Consider the following 16,283-nt stretch of genomic DNA (forward strand, 5'->3'; position numbering starts at 1 on the left):
GGCACAGGGCAGTGTCTGGGGGGATGGCAGGTCGGGGGGGCGGGCTGGCACAGGGCAGTGTCTGGGGGGATGGCAGGTCGGGGGGGCGGGCTGGCACAGGGCAGTGTCTGGGGGGATGGCAGGTTGGGGGCAGGCTGGCACAGAGCAGTGTCTGGGGGGATGGCAGGTCGGGGGGGCGGGCTGGCACAGAGCAGTGTCTAGGGGGATGGCAGGTTGGGGGCAGGCTGGCACAGGGCAGTGTCTGGGGGGATGACAGGTCGGGGGGGCAGGCTGGCACAGAGCAGTGTCTAGGGGGATGGCAGGTCAGGGGTCGGGCTGGCACAGAGCAGTGTCTGGGGGGATGACAGGTCGGGGGGGCGGGCTGGCACAGAGCAGTGTCTAGGGGGATGGCAGGTCGGGGGGCAGGCTGGCACAGAGCAGTGTCTAGGGGGATGGCAGGTCGGGGGGGCAGGCTGGCACAGAGCAGTGTCTAGGGGGATGGCAGGTTGGGGGCGGGATGGCACAGAGCAGTGTCTGGGGGGATGGCAGGTTGGGGGCGGGCTGGCACAGAGCAGTGTCTAGGGGGATGGCAGGTTGGGGGCGGGATGGCACAGAGCAGTGTCTGGGGGGATGGCAGGTCGGGGGCGGGATGGCACAGAGCAGTGTCTGGGGGGATGGCAGGTCGGGGGGCGGGATGGCACAGGGCAGTGTCTAGGGGGATGGCAGGTTGGGGGCGGGCTGGCACAGAGCAGTGTCTAGGGGGATGGCAGGTTGGGGGCAGGCTGGCACAGGGCAGTGTCTAGGGGGATGGCAGGTTGGGGGCGGGATGGCACAGAGCAGTGTCTAGGGGGATGGCAGGTTGGGGGCGGGCTAGCACAGGGCAGTGTCTAGGGGGATGGCAGGTTGGGGGCAGGCTGGCACAGAGCAGTGTCTGGGGGGATGGCAGGTCAGGGGTCGGGCTGGCACAGGGCAGTGTCTGGGGGATGGCAGGTCGGGGGGGCGGGCTGGCACAGAGCAGTGTCTGGGGGGATGACAGGTCGGGGGGGCGGGCTGGCACAGAGCAGTGTCTAGGGGGATGGCAGGTTGGGGGCAGGCTGGCACAGAGCAGTGTCTGGGGGGATGTCAGGTCGGGGGGGCGGGCTGGCACAGGGCAGTGTCTAGGGGGATGGCAGGTTGGGGGGGCGGGCTGGCACAGGGCAGTGTCTAGGGGGATGGCAGGTCGGGGGGGCGGGCTGGCACAGGGCAGTGTCTAGGGGGATGGCAGGTTGGGGGCAGGCTGGCACAGGGCAGTGTCTGGGGGGATGGCAGGTCGGGGGGGCGGGCTGGCACAGGGCAGTGTCTGGGGGGATGGCAGGTTGGGGGCAGGCTGGCACAGGGCAGTGTCTGGGGGGATGGCAGGTCGGGGGGGCGGGCTGGCACAGGGCAGTGTCTAGGGGGATGGCAGGTTGGGGGCGGGATGGCACAGGGCAGTGTCTGGGGGGATGGCAGGTCGGGGGCGGGCTGGCACAGAGCAGTGTCTAGGGGGATGGCAGGTTGGGGGCGGGCTGGCACAGAGCAGTGTCTAGGGGGATGGCAGGTCGGGGGGCAGGCTGGCACAGAGCAGTGTCTGGGGGATGGCAGGTCGGGGGGCGGGCTGGCACAGAGCAGTGTCTAGGGGGATGGCAGGTTGGGGGCAGGCTGGCACAGAGCAGTGTCTGGGGGGATGGCAGGTCGGGGGCGGGATGGCACAGGGCAGTGTCTGGGGGGATGGCAGGTCGGGGGGCAGGCTGGCACAGAGCAGTGTCTGGGGGGATGGCAGGTCGGGGGCGGGCTGGCACAGAGCAGTGTCTAGGGGGATGGCAGGTTGGGGGCAGGCTGGCACAGAGCAGTGTCTGGGGGGATGGCAGGTTGGGGGGGCGGGCTGGCACAGAGCAGTGTCTAGGGGGATGGCAGGTTGGGGGCGGGCTGGCACAGAGCAGTGTCTGGGGGGATGGCAGGTTGGGGGGGCGGGCTGGCACAGAGCAGTGTCTAGGGGGATGGCAGGTTGGGGGCAGGCTGGCACAGGGCAGTGTCTGGGGGGATGGCAGGTTGGGGGGGCGGGCTGGCACAGGGCAGTGTCTAGGGGGATGGCAGGTTGGGGGGGCGGGCTGGCACAGGGCAGTGTCTAGGGGGATGGCAGGTTGGGGGGCGGGCTGGCACAGGGCAGTGTCTAGGGGGATGGCAGGTCGGGGGGGCGGGCTGGCACAGGGCAGTGTCTAGGGGGATGGCAGGTTGGGGGCAGGCTGGCACAGGGCAGTGTCTGGGGGGATGACAGGTCGGGGGGGCGGGCTGGCACAGGGCAGTGTCTGGGGGGATGGCAGGTTGGGGGCAGGCTGGCACAGGGCAGTGTCTGGGGGGATGGCAGGTCGGGGGGGCGGGCTGGCACAGGGCAGTGTCTAGGGGGATGGCAGGTTGGGGGCGGGATGGCACAGGGCAGTGTCTAGGGGGATGGCAGGTCGGGGGCGGGCTGGCACAGGGCAGTGTCTAGGGGGATGGCAGGTTGGGGGCGGGATGGCACAGAGCAGTGTCTAGGGGGATGGCAGGTCGGGGGGGCGGGCTGGCACAGAGCAGTGTCTGGGGGATGGCAGGTCGGGGGGCAGGCTGGCACAGAGCAGTGTCTGGGGGATGGCAGGTCGGGGGGCAGGATGGCACAGAGCAGTGTCTAGGGGGATGGCAGGTTGGGGGCGGGCTGGCACAGGGCAGTGTCTGGGGGGATGGCAGGTTGGGGGCGGGCTGGCACAGGGCAGTGTCTGGGGGGATGGCAGGTCGGGGGCGGGCTGGCACAGAGCAGTGTCTGGGGGGATGACAGGTCGGGGGCGGGCTGGCACAGAGCAGTGTCTGGGGGGATGGCAGGTCGGGGGCAGGCTGGCACAGAGCAGTGTCTAGGGGGATGGCAGGTTGGGGGCGGGCTGGCACAGGGCAGTGTCTGGGGGGATGGCAGGTCGGGGGCGGGCTGGCACAGGGCAGTGTCTGGGGGATGGCAGGTTGGGGGCGGGATGGCACAGAGCAGTGTCTGGGGGGATGACAGGTCGGGGGGGCGGGATGGCACAGAGCAGTGTCTGGGGGGATGGCAGGTTGGGGGCGGGATGGCACAGAGCAGTGTCTGGGGGATGACAGGTTGGGGGCGGGCTGGCACAGAGCAGTGTCTGGGGGGATGACAGGTCGGGGGGGCAGGCTGGCACAGAGCAGTGTCTAGGGGGATGGCAGGTTGGGGGCAGGCTGGCACAGAGCAGTGTCTGGGGGGATGCCAGGTTGGGGGGCCTCCTCCCAGTTTGGAAGGGGCACTGTCCTGCTCAGATGCCTCCTGCCAGGGTTCCTAACAGAGGTGTGACCCCTGCTGTACGCTCCTTCTATGGGGCGCTGACCCAAGAGCCTCCTGCGACTGCCCCCAGTACGGCTGGCAGGGGGGCTGGTGTGACTTTGGGGGCTGCCAATGAGACACAGCCAGGGACACGGGGTTGGAGGGAAGGGCCCCAGGGAATGCATGTGGGCTGAGGGGATCACTCCTTGGAGCTCCTGGAACAGCCTCCACTCCTGCCCTCCCCCCGTCCACTCCCCGTGCCCCTCCCTTCCAGCCCCACATCCCCCAGGATCTGCACTCCCCTGACCCCGCTGACCAGAGTCTTGTAGTCGATCTGCTGCCGGAGTAGCTTGTCCTCACTCAGCGAGTAGCGAGCTTCCCCGCTCACCGCGTCCAGCGGCCCCTTCTCCATCTGCTGCTTGATGGCGCAAAACAACAGGAACAGCGGCTCCCCGGCGCACTCCTGGGGAGCATCAGTGAGAATCAGGCATCTGGGCTCCCGTCCCCCCCAACCCAGTAACGGAACCCGGGCGTCTGGGCTCCCGTCCCCCCAACCCAGTAATGGAACCCGGGCGTCCGGGCTCCCGTCCCCCCCAACCCAGTAACGGAACCCGGGCGTCCGGGCTCCCGCCCTTCCTCCCCCAGGCAGTAACAGAACCCAGGCGTCCGGGCTCCCGTCCCCCCCAACCCAGTAACGGAAACCGGGCATCTGGGCTCCCGTCCCCCCCAACCCAGCAACGGAACCCGGGCGTCCGGGCTCCCGTCCCCCCCAACCCAGTAACGGAACCCGGGCGTCCGGGCTCCCGTCCCCCCCAACCCAGTAACGGAACCCGGGTGTCCGGGCTCCCGTCCCCCCCAACCCAGTAACGGAACCCGGGCGTCTGGGCTCCCGTCCCCCCAACCCAGTAACGGAACCCGGGCGTCCGGGCTCCCGTCCCTCCCAACCCAGTAACGGAACCCAGGCGTCCGGGCTCCCGCCCTTCCTCCCCCAGGCAGTAACAGAACCCAGGCGTCCGGGCTCCCGTCCCCCCCCAACCCAGTAACGGAACCCGGGCGTCCGGGCTCCCGTCCCCCCCAACCCAGTAACGGAACCCGGGTGTCTGGGCTCCCGTCCCCCCCAACCCAGTAACGGAACCCGGGCGTCAGGGCTCCCGTCCCCCCCAACCCAGTAACGGAACCCAGGCGTCCGGGCTCCCGCCCTTCCTCCCCCAGGCAGTAACAGAACCCAGGCGTCCGGGCTCCCGTCCCCCCCCAACCCAGTAACGGAACCCGGGCGTCCGGGCTCCCGTCCCCCCAACCCAGTAACGGAATCCGGGCGTCCGGGCTCCCGTCCCCCCCAACCCAGTAACGGAACCCAGTCGTCCGGGCTCCCGTCCCCCCAACCCAGTAACGGAACCCGGGTGTCTGGGCTCCCGTCCCCCCCAACCCAGTAACAGAACCCAGGCGTCCGGGCTCCCGCCCTTCCTCCCCCTGGCAGTAACAGAACCCAGGCGTCCGGGCTCCCGTCCCCCCAACCCAGTAACGGAACCCGGGTGTCTGGGCTCCCGTCCCCCCCAACCCAGTAACAGAACCCAGGCGTCCGGGCTCCCGCCCTTCCTCCCCCTGGCAGTAACAGAACCCAGGCGTCCGGGCTCCCGTCCCCCCCCAACCCAGTAACGGAACCCAGGCGTCCAGGCTCCCGTCCCCCCCAACCCAGTAACAGAACCCAGGCGTCCGGGCTCCCGCCCTTCCTCCCCCAGGCAGTAACAGAACCCAGGCGTCCGGGCTCCCGTCCCCCCCCCAACCCAGTAACGGAACCCAGGCGTCCGGGCTCCCGTCCACCCCAACCCAGTAACAGAACCCAGGCGTCCGGGCTCCCGCCCTTCCTCCCCCAGGCAGTAACAGAACCCAGGCGTCCGGGCTCCCGTCCCACCCCCAACACAGTAACAGAACCCAGGCGTCCGGGCTCCCGCCCTTCCTCCCCCAGGCAGTAACAGAACCCAGGCATCCGGGCTTCCTTCCCCCCCCCCAACCCAGCAACGGAACCCGGGTGTCTGGGCTCCCGTCCCCCCCAACCCAGTAACGGAACCCGGGCGTCCGGGCTCCCATCCTCTGAAACCCAGTAACGGAACCCAGGCGTCCGGGCTCCCGTCCCCCCCAACCCAGTAATGGAACCCGGGCGTCCGGGCTCCCGCCCTTCCTCCCCCAGGCAGTAACAGAACCCAGGCGTCCGGGCTCCCGCCCTTCCTCCCCCAGGCAGTAACAGAACCCAGGCGTCCGGGCTCCCGTCCCCCCCCCACCCAGTAACAGAACCCAGGCGTCCGGGCTCCCGTCCCCCCCAACCCAGTAACGGAACCCAGGCGTCCGGGCTCCCGTCCCCCCCAACCCAGTAACGGAACCCAGGCGTCCGGGCTCCCGTCCCCCCCCAACCCAGTAACAGAACCCAGGCGTCTGGGCTCCCGCCCTTCCTCCCCCAGGCAGTAACAGAACCCAGGCGTCCGGGCTCCCGTCCCCCCCCAACCCAGCAACGGAACCCGGGCATCCGGGCTCCCATCCTCTGAAACCCAGTAACGGAACCCAGGCGTCCGGGCTCCCGTCCCCCCCAACCCAGTAACAGAACCCGGGCGTCCGGGCTCCCGTCCCCCCCAACCCAGTAACGGAACCCAGGCGTCCGGGCTCCCGTCCCCCCCCACCCAGTAACAGAGCCCAGGCGTCCAGGCTCCCGCCCTTCCTCCCCCAGGCAGTAACAGAACCCAGGCGTCCGGGCTCCCGTCCCCCCCAACCCAGCAACGGAACCCGGGTGACTGGGCTCCCGTCCCCCCCAACCCAGTAACGGAACCCAGGCGTCCGGGCTCCCGTCCCCCCCAACCCAGTAACGGAACCCGGGCGTCCGGGCTCCCGTCCCCCCCAACCCAGTAACGGAACCCGGGTGTCCGGGCTCCTGTCCCCCCCAACCCAGCAACAGAACCCAGGCATCCGGTTTCCCATCCCTCCTCCCCCCAGCCAGTGCAAGAACCCAAGTGTCTGGGCTTCTGATCCCCATCTCACCCTGAGGAACCGATGCAACAGGAAGGTGAACCAGTTCGTCAGCATCTTCTCAGCCACAGACTCCGTCCTAGGGGAGGGGAGAAGAGGGGACCCAGGTGTCCAGGTCACTGGGGTTTTGGGGGGGGCTCACCAAGAGATGACATGGCTCAGCAGGACCCCATGGCAGTGTGGGGGTCCAGGAAATGGGGGCCCCACTGAGGCTAGAGGTCTCAGGACCACAGAGGAGGTCCCATAGTGGTTCCAGGGGCAGGAGGCAGCTGAACTGGAGGTTCAAGGGGGAATTTAGAAGTGGGAGGGTCATGGAGGTTCAGGGGTCCCAGGGAAGTTAGGGAATGCCAGGGGAACCCGGTGGAGAGGGGGGCAGGGGAGTCCCAGGGGAGTGTGAGGGTCGTGGAGGGTTCCATGGCAGATTCAGCATCTGAGGGGAATTTTGGGGTCCAGGGAGAGTTAGACGGTGAAGTGGGGATTTTATTCACCTCGGTATGTTGAATGAGTTCTGCTGTCTTATAGTAACCCTGTGTGCGCCTCAGTTTCCCTAGACACTGCACCAACTCCTGGATGGGGATTTCCGGGTGGCAGACTCCCCCACATACAGTGCCCGAGGCCCTTCGTACCCTGAGCCTGGGACAGCCAAATGACACCTTGTGCCTGGGAAAGGCTGGGCAGGGGGAGAGGAGACTGCTGAGTGGGTGAGGGGGGGTCTCAGCTGACTTGGGGGGCAGGGAGGGGGCAGGGCCCTGGCCTGGGCTGTCCTGGCGGCTCCTGGGGCCGGTGCTGAGGAGTCCGTTCCTGCCGGCTGAGCCCCACATCTGGTTGGGGGGGGCAGGGAAGGGGACTCCCCACCATGGTGACAGAAGGTTCCAGGGGAATTGAGATTGATGTTTCCAGAGGGGTCCTAGGGCAGTTGTGGGTCCCCGGGCCGCACCTGCGCAGCAGCAGCTTGGGGTGAGCCCGATTCTGCAGGTTCTTCTCAATGAGGTCAGCCAGCAGCTGCTTGAGGACGCGGGTGGCGTAGTCCAGCCGGCCCTGCAGGGCCACCAGCGTGAGGGAGGCCACGGCTCCGCGGTCCCGCATGGAGAAGCCACGCTGCCCCTCCAGTGCATGGATGAAGGTCAGCAGGAAGGGCCGGCACTGAAGCAGCTGCCCGAAGAGCCGCAGGCCCCGTTCCGCCCCGGGAGGCACCTGAGGGGCCATGGGGTGAGACCGGAGCTCTGTGGCCCTGCCCCAGCCCTGCCCCCACCCTCCCCATGTATTTCAGCATTGGTTAGAGGACTCTCCATAGGGTACGTAATTGGATGCATAGGGACTTGCTTGTAAGTTGTCGGCTTCTGTCGCCAGACAGCAGCTACTGGAAGGCCTTGCTCCCTGCTAGGGCTACAGATCAAGGTGTGCCCTTGTCTGCGTCCCACACTACGGCCTGCGAGATCCCTTCCTTACTGCTCCTCCTCTAGTGACTGAGAAACTGCCCAGGAGCGGGACAGCAGCACAGAGCCCAGGTGATCAAGTGGGAGTCTTGAAGATAACAAGGGAACAGCCGTTGTCTGAGGCTGAACTGCATTAGCAGCATTGAGGAACCCTGGAGACCGGCAGAGACAGGGGCAGCCTGGCAGCTCTGGAAAACCCAGACTAACGCCTCCTATGACTGCAGCTGCCACTGCACCCCCGGCCTCCCATGGGACCTGGCAGGGACAAAGCGAGGGGCTTGCCACTGCACTCGGAGGAGCCTCAAATTGCCATCAGCAAGAAGCCGACTCCGCAGTCAGTCGGGCTGGCCTGGCCAGTAAGACCAACTTGCGTCACACCGGACCCATGGGCTTCCCACACACGAAACACCGGCACTGCCCCACCCTGCCCTGCTCACGTGGGCCTGGCACAGCAGGGGGGGCAGCTGGACGGGGAAGAGCACCCGGAGGGCGTATGTCCGGTAGTCCAGGAACGGGATCTTCACCCCCGCCAGGTTGCTAGTCAGCTCGTTAATGTCAGTCTGCAACTCTGCGAAGGCTGGCGGGTGGAGGAGGCACCCGTGAGCTCCCCTGCCCTGCATCCAGCCTCTCCCGCCCCCCCCATTCCCTCCTTCCCGCAGCCTCACTCCCTGCACCCTACCCGCCCCCCTGCCTATTCCCTCCTCCCCGCTGCCTCACTCCCTGCACCCTCCTGCCCGCTGCCTCACTCCCTGCACCCTACCCGCCCCCCTGCCTATTCCCTCCTTCCCGCTGCCTCACTCCCTGCACCCTCCATCCTGCTGCCTCACTCCCTGCACCCTACCCGCCCCCCTTCCTATTCCCTCCTTCCCGCTGCCTCACTCCCTGCACCCTCCATCCCGCTGCCTCACTCCCTACACCCTCCTGCCCGCTGCCTCACTCCCTGCACCCTACCCGCCCCCCTGCCTATTCCCTCCTTCCCGCTGCCTCACTCCCTGCACCCTCCATCCCGCTGCCTCACTCCCTGCACCCTCCATCCCGCTGCCACACTCCCTACACCCTCCTGCCCGCTGCCTCACTCCCTGCACCCTACTCGCCCCCCTTCCTATTCCCTCCGCCCCGCTGCCTCACTCCCTGCACCCTCCTGCCCGCTGCCTCACTCCCTACACCCTACCTGCCCCCCTGCCTATTCCCTCCTCCCCGCTGCCTCACTCCCTACACCCTACCCGCCCCCCTTCCTATTCCCTCCTCCCCGCTGCCTCACTCCCTACACCCTACCCGCCCCCCTTCCTATTCCCTCCTCCCCGCTGCCTCACTCCCTACACCCTACCCGCCCCCCTGCCTATTCCCTCCTCCCCGCTGCCTCACTCCCTGCACCCTCCTGCCCGCTGCCTCACTCCCTGCACCCTACCCGCCCCCCTTCCTATTCCCTCCTTCCCGCTGCCTCACTCCCTGCACCCTCCTTCCCGCTGCCACACTCCCTACACCCTCCTGCCCGCTGCCTCACTCCCTGCACCCTACCTGCCCCCCTGCCTATTCCCTCCTCCCCGCTGCCTCACTCCCTGCACCCTCCTGCCCGCTGCCTCACTCCCTACACCCTACCCGCCCCCCTTCCTATTCCCTCCTCCCCGCTGCCTCACTCCCTGCACCCTCCTGCCCGCTGCCTCACTCCCTGCACCCTACCCGCCCCCCTTCCTATTCCCTCCTTCCCGCTGCCTCACTCCCTGCACCCTACCCGCCCCCCTTCCTATTCCCTCCTTCCCGCTGCCTCACTCGCTACACCCTCCTTCCCGCTGCCTCACTCCCTGCACCCTCCTTCCCGCTGCCACACTCCCTACACCCTCCTTCCCGCTGCCTCACTCCCTACACCCTACCCGCCGCCCTTCCTATTCCCTCCTTCCCGCTGCCTCACTCCCTACACCCTACCCGCCGCCCTTCCTATTCCCTCCTTCCCGCTGCCTCACTCCCTACACCCTACCCGCCGCCCTTCCTATACCCTCCTCCCCGCTGCCTCACTCCCTGCACCCTCCTGCCCGCTGCCTCACTCCCTACACCCTACCCGCCCCCCTTCCTATTCCCTCCTCCCCGCTGCCTCACTCCCTGCACCCTCCTGCCCGCTGCCTCACTCCCTGCACCCTACCCGCCCCCCTTCCTATTCCCTCCTTCCCGCTGCCTCACTCCCTGCACCCTACCCGCCGCCCCCTTCCTATTCCCTCCTCCCCGCTGCCTCACTCCCTACACCCTCCTTCCCGCTGCCTCACTCCCTGCACCCTCCTTCCCGCTGCCTCACTCCCTGCACCCTCCTTCCCGCTGCCTCACTCCCTACACCCTACCCGCCGCCCTTCCTATTCCCTCCTTCCCGCTGCCTCACTCCCTACACCCTACCCGCCGCCCTTCCTATTCCCTCCTTCCCGCTGCCTCACTCCCTACACCCTACCTGCCGCCCCTTCCTATTCCCTCCTTCCTGCAGCCCCCCTCCCTACACCCTACCTGCCCCCCTTCCTATTCCCTCCTTCCTGCTGCCCCCCTCCCTAAGCCCTACCCGCCCCCCCTTCCTATGACCTCCTCCCCGCTGCCTCACTCCCTGCACCCTCCTTCCCGTTCCTCACTCCCTACACCCTACCCGCCGCCCCTTCCTATTCCCTTCTTCCCGCTGCCTCACTCCCTACACCCTACCCGCCGCCCTTCCTATTCCCTCCTTCCCGCTGCCTCACTCCCTACACCCTACCTGCCCCCCTTCCTAGTCCCTCCTTCCTGCTGCCCCCCTCCCTAAGCCCTACCCGCCCTCCCTTCCTATTCCCTCCTTCCCGCTGCCTCACTCCCTACACCCTACCCGCCGCCCCTTCCTATTCCCTCCTTCCCGCTGCCACACTCCCTACACCCTCCTTCCCGCTGCCTCACTCCCTACACCCTACCCGCCGCCCTTCCTATTCCCTCCGCCCCGCTGCCTCACTCCCTGCACCCTCCTGCCCGCTGCCTCACTCCCTACACCCTACCTGCCCCCCTGCCTATTCCCTCCTCCCCGCTGCCTCACTCCCTGCACCCTCCTGCCCGCTGCCTCACTCCCTACACCCTACCCGCCCCCCTTCCTATTCCCTCCTTCCCGCTGCCTCACTCCCTACACCCTACCCGCCGCCCCCTTCCTATTCCCTCCTTCCCGCAGCCCCACTCCCTACACCCTACCCGCCCCCCTTCCTATTCCCTCCTTCCCGCTGCCTCACTCCGTACACCCTACCCGCCCCCCTTCCTATTCCCTCCTTCCCGCTGCCTCACTCCCTACACCCTACCCGCCCCCCCTTCCTATTCCATCCTTCCCGCTGCCTCACTCCCTACGCCGTACCCACCCCTCCTTCCTATTCCATCCTTCCCGCTGCCTCACTCCCTACACCCTACCCGCCGCCCCCTTCCTATTCCCTCCTTCCCGCAGCCCCACTCCCTACACCCTAGCCGCCCCCCTTCCTATTTCCTCCTTCCCGGTGCCTCACTCCCTACACCCTACCCGCCGCCCCCTTCCTATTCCCTCCTTCCTGCTGCCTCACTCCCTACACCCTACCCGCCCCCCTTCCTATTCCCTCCTTCCTGCAGCCCCACTCCCTACACCCTACCCGCCCCCCTTCCTATTCCCTCCTTCCTGCAGCCCCACTCCCTACACCCTACCCGCCCCCCTTCCTATTCCCTCCTTCCCGCTGCCTCACTCCCTACGCCCTACCCGCCCCCCTTCCTATTCCCTCCTTCCCGCTGCCTCACTCCCTACGCCCTACCCGCCCCCCTTCCTATTCCCTCCTTCCCGCTGCCTCACTCCCTACACCCTACCCGCCCCCCTTCCTATTTCCTCCTTCCCGCTGCCTCACTCCCTACACCCTACCCGCCCCCCTTCCTATTCCCTCCTTCCCGCTGCCTCACTCCCTATGCCCTACCCTCCTACCCGTGGCCCCCCTCCTTAGACCCTCCTACCTCCAGCCACCCCTGCCCTGGTCCTCACCCTCCTTGCACTCCAGGGCCACACGTGACTCCAGATTGTCCATCTGCAGCTGCAGCCGCTTGAGAGTCCGGTCCGCATCGCGCGTCTTGCGCTTGTAGGCGACTAGCACCCCGATAATGGCCAGCAGCAGCAAGGAGCCCCCGGCGCCCAGCCCTGCCAGTGCCCCCAGCGGCAGGGCTGCCTCGCGGTAGATGTGCAAGGTGCCAGGCATGAAGGAAAGGCCCCCCACCAGGATCTGCAACGGGAGACGGGTTAAGATGAGGGGGTCCCAGCACGTGGGGGGGGATGACTCGAAGGCACCCATCCCAGAACTGCAACGGAGCCCAACCCCATGCAGCCAATGAGACAACCTCCTCCCAGCCCCCACTGACTGCCCCCCAAGCCCACCTTTACCCAACACCCGTACATGTCACCCCACAAAGCCAGGGGCTGTCTCAAACAGCACGAACCCCCAAGCTACCCACCGTGACTGGCTGCTCCCCAGTCTGGCGGGGAGAGTCGCAAAGCAGCTGTGTCTCCGACACAGTCAGTGCACAGGGCTCGCTCCCGATGAGCACCGTGTAGTTCAGACGGGCCCCCCCAGCTGCCGCCGGGATCAGATTCCTGCCCTGGGGAGCAAGGAAAGGCTGGGCGAGATCAGAGCCAGGTATCTGGGGCAAGCACCGTACCAATGGGGACTCTCTTCCACCCTGCAGCCCCTGCCAGGTCAGCCCTGCCCCCCCCCCGCCGGGGCCCCTCACCCCCACCCCGCAGCCCTCACCCCCCCGCCAGTGCCCCTCACTCCCACCCCGCAGCCCCTGCCAGCTCAGCTCTGCCCCCACCCTGCTGGTCCCCTCACTCCCACCCTGCAGCCCTTGCCCCCCCGCCAGTGCCCCTCACTCCCATCCCGCAGCCCCTGCCAGCTCAGCCCTGCCCCCACCCTGCTGGTCCCCTCACTCCCACCCTGCAGCCCTCGCCCCCCCCGCCAGTGCCCCTCACCCCCACCCTGAAGCCCCTGCCAGCTCAGCCCTGCCCCCCCCACTGGGGCCCCTCACTCCCACCCCGCAGCCCCTGCCAGCTCAGCCCTGCCCACCTGCCGGGGCCCCTCACCCCCACCCCGCAGCCTCTGCCAGCTCAGCCCTGCCCCCCCCGCCGGGGCCCCTCACCCCCACCCCGCAGCCCCTGCCAGCTCAGCCCTGCCCCTCCCCGCCGGGGCCCCTCACCCCCAACCCGCAGCCCTCGCCCCCCCGCCAGTGCCCCTCACTCCCACCCCGCAGCCCCTGCCAGCTCAGCCCTGCCCCCACCCTGCTGGTCCCCTCACTCCCACCCTGCAGCCCTCGCCCCCCCGCCAGTGCCCCTCACTCCCACCCCGCAGCCCATGCCAGGTCAGCCCTGCCCCCCCCCGCCGGGGCCCCTCACCCCCACCCCGCAGCCCCTGCCAGCTCAGCCCTGCCCCCCCCCGCCGGGGCCCCTCACCCCCACCCTGCAGCCCCTGCCAGCTCAGCCCTGCCTCCCCCCCCCGCCGGGGCCCCTCACCCCCACCCCGCAGCCCCTGCCAGCCCACCATACCTTGAGGACGACATGGGAGCCGGGTTTCACCTCCAAGACGCCGGTGGGGCTGAAGGGCTCCACCTGGGGGTCAGGGTAGTAGGTGAAGGCTGAGTGGTTGAGGGTTCGTGCCGCCTGCACATGGTCCAGCAAGAAGCCAAACTCATCAGGGGAGGCCCCCCCCGCGGGCAGGGGAGGCCCCCCCGACAGGATGCCGGGCGCCTGGCACAGCATGAGGGAGTCGTTCAGCACCTGGCAGCTCTGGGGAGAGGCAGAGGGTCAGTGGGGGAGGGACAAGGGGGCACAAGCCAGGGGAGGCTGATCCGCCCCAGGTGGCCTCACCACAGGGCACAACTCACGTTGACGGTTTCGATTCCCCCATACACTGCTCGGACACGCGGCTCCTGGACACTTAGCAGGCGGGTCCCAGTCACCGTCAGGCTGGTGCTGCCACTGGAAAAGGGGGGGGGAAGAGATCAGCCCCCAGGGGGACACTGCTCTTGGGGGTGGGCCTGGCTGTGACATCTGCCCCAATCATGGCCCTGGGAACAGTCCACATTTTGCCCAGCCTCCCTCGGACACCCTCTGCCCCGCCCCCACTCCCATGACCCCCACATTCCTCTGCCCAGCTCTGCACGGCCCCTCCACCCACGGACCCCATCTCACAGTGCCTAGGGACCCCGCCCAGCCCAGGCTGGTCCTGGAGGCCGAGGGAGAGGCCATGCCGAGCCAGCGGTGCTGTTCCTCTGATGCCCTGGTGTGACAAAGGGGATTTAATTCTCCACGCCATGGCTGTTACACTGTCCCGTGTACGCACCTCAGTTTCCCTGGGATTTCGGGGCGACAGCCTCCCCCACATACACACTGGCCAAGGCCCTTCATAGAACTTGGGAGGGGGCAACCAGGAAGCAGGGCAAAGGTCGGGCAGGGGGGCTGAGACCAGGAGCTGGCTTGGGGGGCAGGGTCCTGGCTGCTCCTGGTGCCAGTGCTGACAGATCTGTTCTACGCTGTGTCCCTGTCCTCTCAGCCTCCGCTGTGCTCCTGCCAGCTGAGCCCCGTGCCAGGCTGTGGGGGAGGAGGGCCCGGTGGCTCCCCCACAGCTTGATGACAGGAGGCTGCAGGGGGCAGAGGACAATGAATGGGGCTGAGGGCTGCAGGGAGCGTGTGTGGGAGCTGGGGGCCACAGGGAGGGAGCCCGGGGGTTGGGGGCCGCAAGGAGGGCACCTGGGGGCTGCAAGGAGGATGCCCAGGGGTTGAGGGCCACAGGGAGGATGCCCGGGGGCTGAGGGCCACAGGCAGGACGCGCAGGGGGCCCTGCAGGTCTCGGGACCACAAAGACTTCTTACTTGGCGATGCTCCACTGGGGCTCAACGTGGGTGACAGCCGGGTCAGGGGTGTAGCGGAAGCTCAGGCTGGGGGGGCTGGTGGTGCCATTGAGAGGGTCGGGGAGGCCCAGGCTGGCACGGTCGATGTGGACACTGAGTGGGGCTGGGCCAGGTCCCAGAGCAGATGGGGGGGTCAGGCAGACGATTTCCCCAGGTCCCCTCCTGCCAGGAGAAGAGAATGAGAGACGCCTCCCCATCACCCCTCATTACCTTCTGCCCCCAGCCCCACCGGTGCCTGCCCTGCCACACCCCCTCATACCCTCCCATCCTGCCCCTCCCACTTCTGCCCCCAGGCCAGTACCGGAGCAGCTGGCAGGGCGCCCCCTGCATGGAGATGTTCACGTTGCTCCCAGCATCCAGATGGGTCCCAGTGATGGTGATGTGGGTTCCCCCTGACACCGGCCCCCCTGTGGGGCTGAGCCCTTGCAGTGTGGGGGTCTGAAAGTCAGACAGCAGGTATGGGGGTAAATGCATGCGCAGATCCCCACAGGCCCACTGCACCCACCAGCCAGCCCCCCCCCCCCCCCCCCCCGGCCCCTGGTCCCCTCAGCTACTCCCCATAGCCTTCCTGCCCCTGGGGTCACACCACTGCCCCCACGGCTCCCCTATCCCCAGGAGTCACCCCACTTCCTGCGACAGCCCCCCTGCTCCCTGAGGTCACCTCCACTGCCCCCACAGCTCCCCTGCCCCCCATATACTTCCAGGATCACCCCATTTCCCACCATGCCCCCTGATCCCTGAGGTCACTGCCCCCATGGGTCCCCTGCCCCTCATATCTCAAGGGTCACCCCACTGACCTGCTCTCTGTCTCCCAGCTACCTTCAAGGGTCACCCCACTTCCGGCCATGGCCCCCCTGCTCCCTGGGTCACACCACTGTCCCCCATGACTCCCTCCATCCTCCGCCTACTCCCTGGGGTCATTCCATGGCCCCCCAGTACCACGAAGGTGAAGGGACTCGAGGAACGGGCCCGGAAGTCCACACTGCAGTCGCCAACGCAGACCTCCACGGGGCCGGGCGGGGGGTCGGGCACCAGTGACTCCTCCATCTCGCACACCAGCCTATGGACACGGGGCATTAGCCCAAGTCCGTGCCCGCCAGCCCCCATGTCCCAGCCCCCCATGTCCCTGCCCCCACCTGCCAGCCCCCCATATCTCTGCACCCCTGCCCTACACATCCCAGGCCCCATGTCCTTGGTTCCCCTCACCTCTGGGCGGGGACGTAGAGGCCCGGCAGCGAGTTGCAGCGCACCCCGGCCACGCGCACCCCGACCTCCTGTACCTGCAGCCCCAAGTTCTCGCCCTCGACTGTCACCAGGGTCCCGCCCTCCTTGGGCCCAGCCGCCGGCACCACCTGGGGGAGTCACGGGTCAGGGGGACAGAGACCCCCAGGCCTCCCCCACTCCAGCCCCCGAGTCAGGGATGGGGGGGTCTGCAGCAGAGACAGCCCTGGCCACAGATGGCGGTGGGTTCCAGAGGCCCCCGAGGCCCAGTCACGGGAGGGGAGGGGGCGCGCTACCCAGGCAGCACAGGGGGTGCTGTTACCAGGGCACTGAGGGGTGGGGTGGGGAGGGAGCAGGACAGAGGGGGCGTTGCCTGGGTGATGGGGGGGCCGCACAGAGCAGGCGTTGCCTGGGTGATGGGG

The 16,283-nt window shown here is 68.2% G+C and overlaps 1 protein-coding gene across 5 annotated transcripts in view; it reads right to left on the reverse strand.

The window, feature by feature from the left end:
* PLXNA3 (plexin A3) overlaps positions 1-16,283 on the reverse strand; it is a 49,168-nt gene that overhangs the window by 14,944 nt on the left and 17,941 nt on the right. For 4 of the 5 annotated variants that reach the window (XM_075916561.1, XM_075916557.1, XM_075916556.1 and 1 more), the window contains 12 exons: positions 15,847-15,992; positions 15,580-15,700; positions 14,942-15,078; positions 14,602-14,802; positions 13,615-13,708; positions 13,277-13,516; positions 12,193-12,336; positions 11,729-11,963; positions 8,187-8,326; positions 7,251-7,507; positions 6,326-6,392; positions 3,615-3,761 (listed from right to left, as the gene is read on the reverse strand). In XM_075916561.1, coding sequence (XP_075772676.1) covers positions 3,615-3,761; positions 6,326-6,392; positions 7,251-7,507; positions 8,187-8,326; positions 11,729-11,963; positions 12,193-12,336; positions 13,277-13,516; positions 13,615-13,708; positions 14,602-14,802; positions 14,942-15,078; positions 15,580-15,700; positions 15,847-15,992 — 1,929 coding nt within the window. The remainder of the gene's footprint in view (positions 1-3,614; positions 3,762-6,325; positions 6,393-7,250; positions 7,508-8,186; positions 8,327-11,728; positions 11,964-12,192; positions 12,337-13,276; positions 13,517-13,614; positions 13,709-14,601; positions 14,803-14,941; positions 15,079-15,579; positions 15,701-15,846; positions 15,993-16,283) is intronic. The other variant, XM_075916560.1, reaches the window with a different exon arrangement.

Source organism: Pelodiscus sinensis, unplaced genomic scaffold, assembly GCF_049634645.1.
Source record: "Pelodiscus sinensis isolate JC-2024 unplaced genomic scaffold, ASM4963464v1 ctg145, whole genome shotgun sequence".
Classification (NCBI taxonomy): Eukaryota; Metazoa; Chordata; order Testudines; family Trionychidae; genus Pelodiscus; species Pelodiscus sinensis.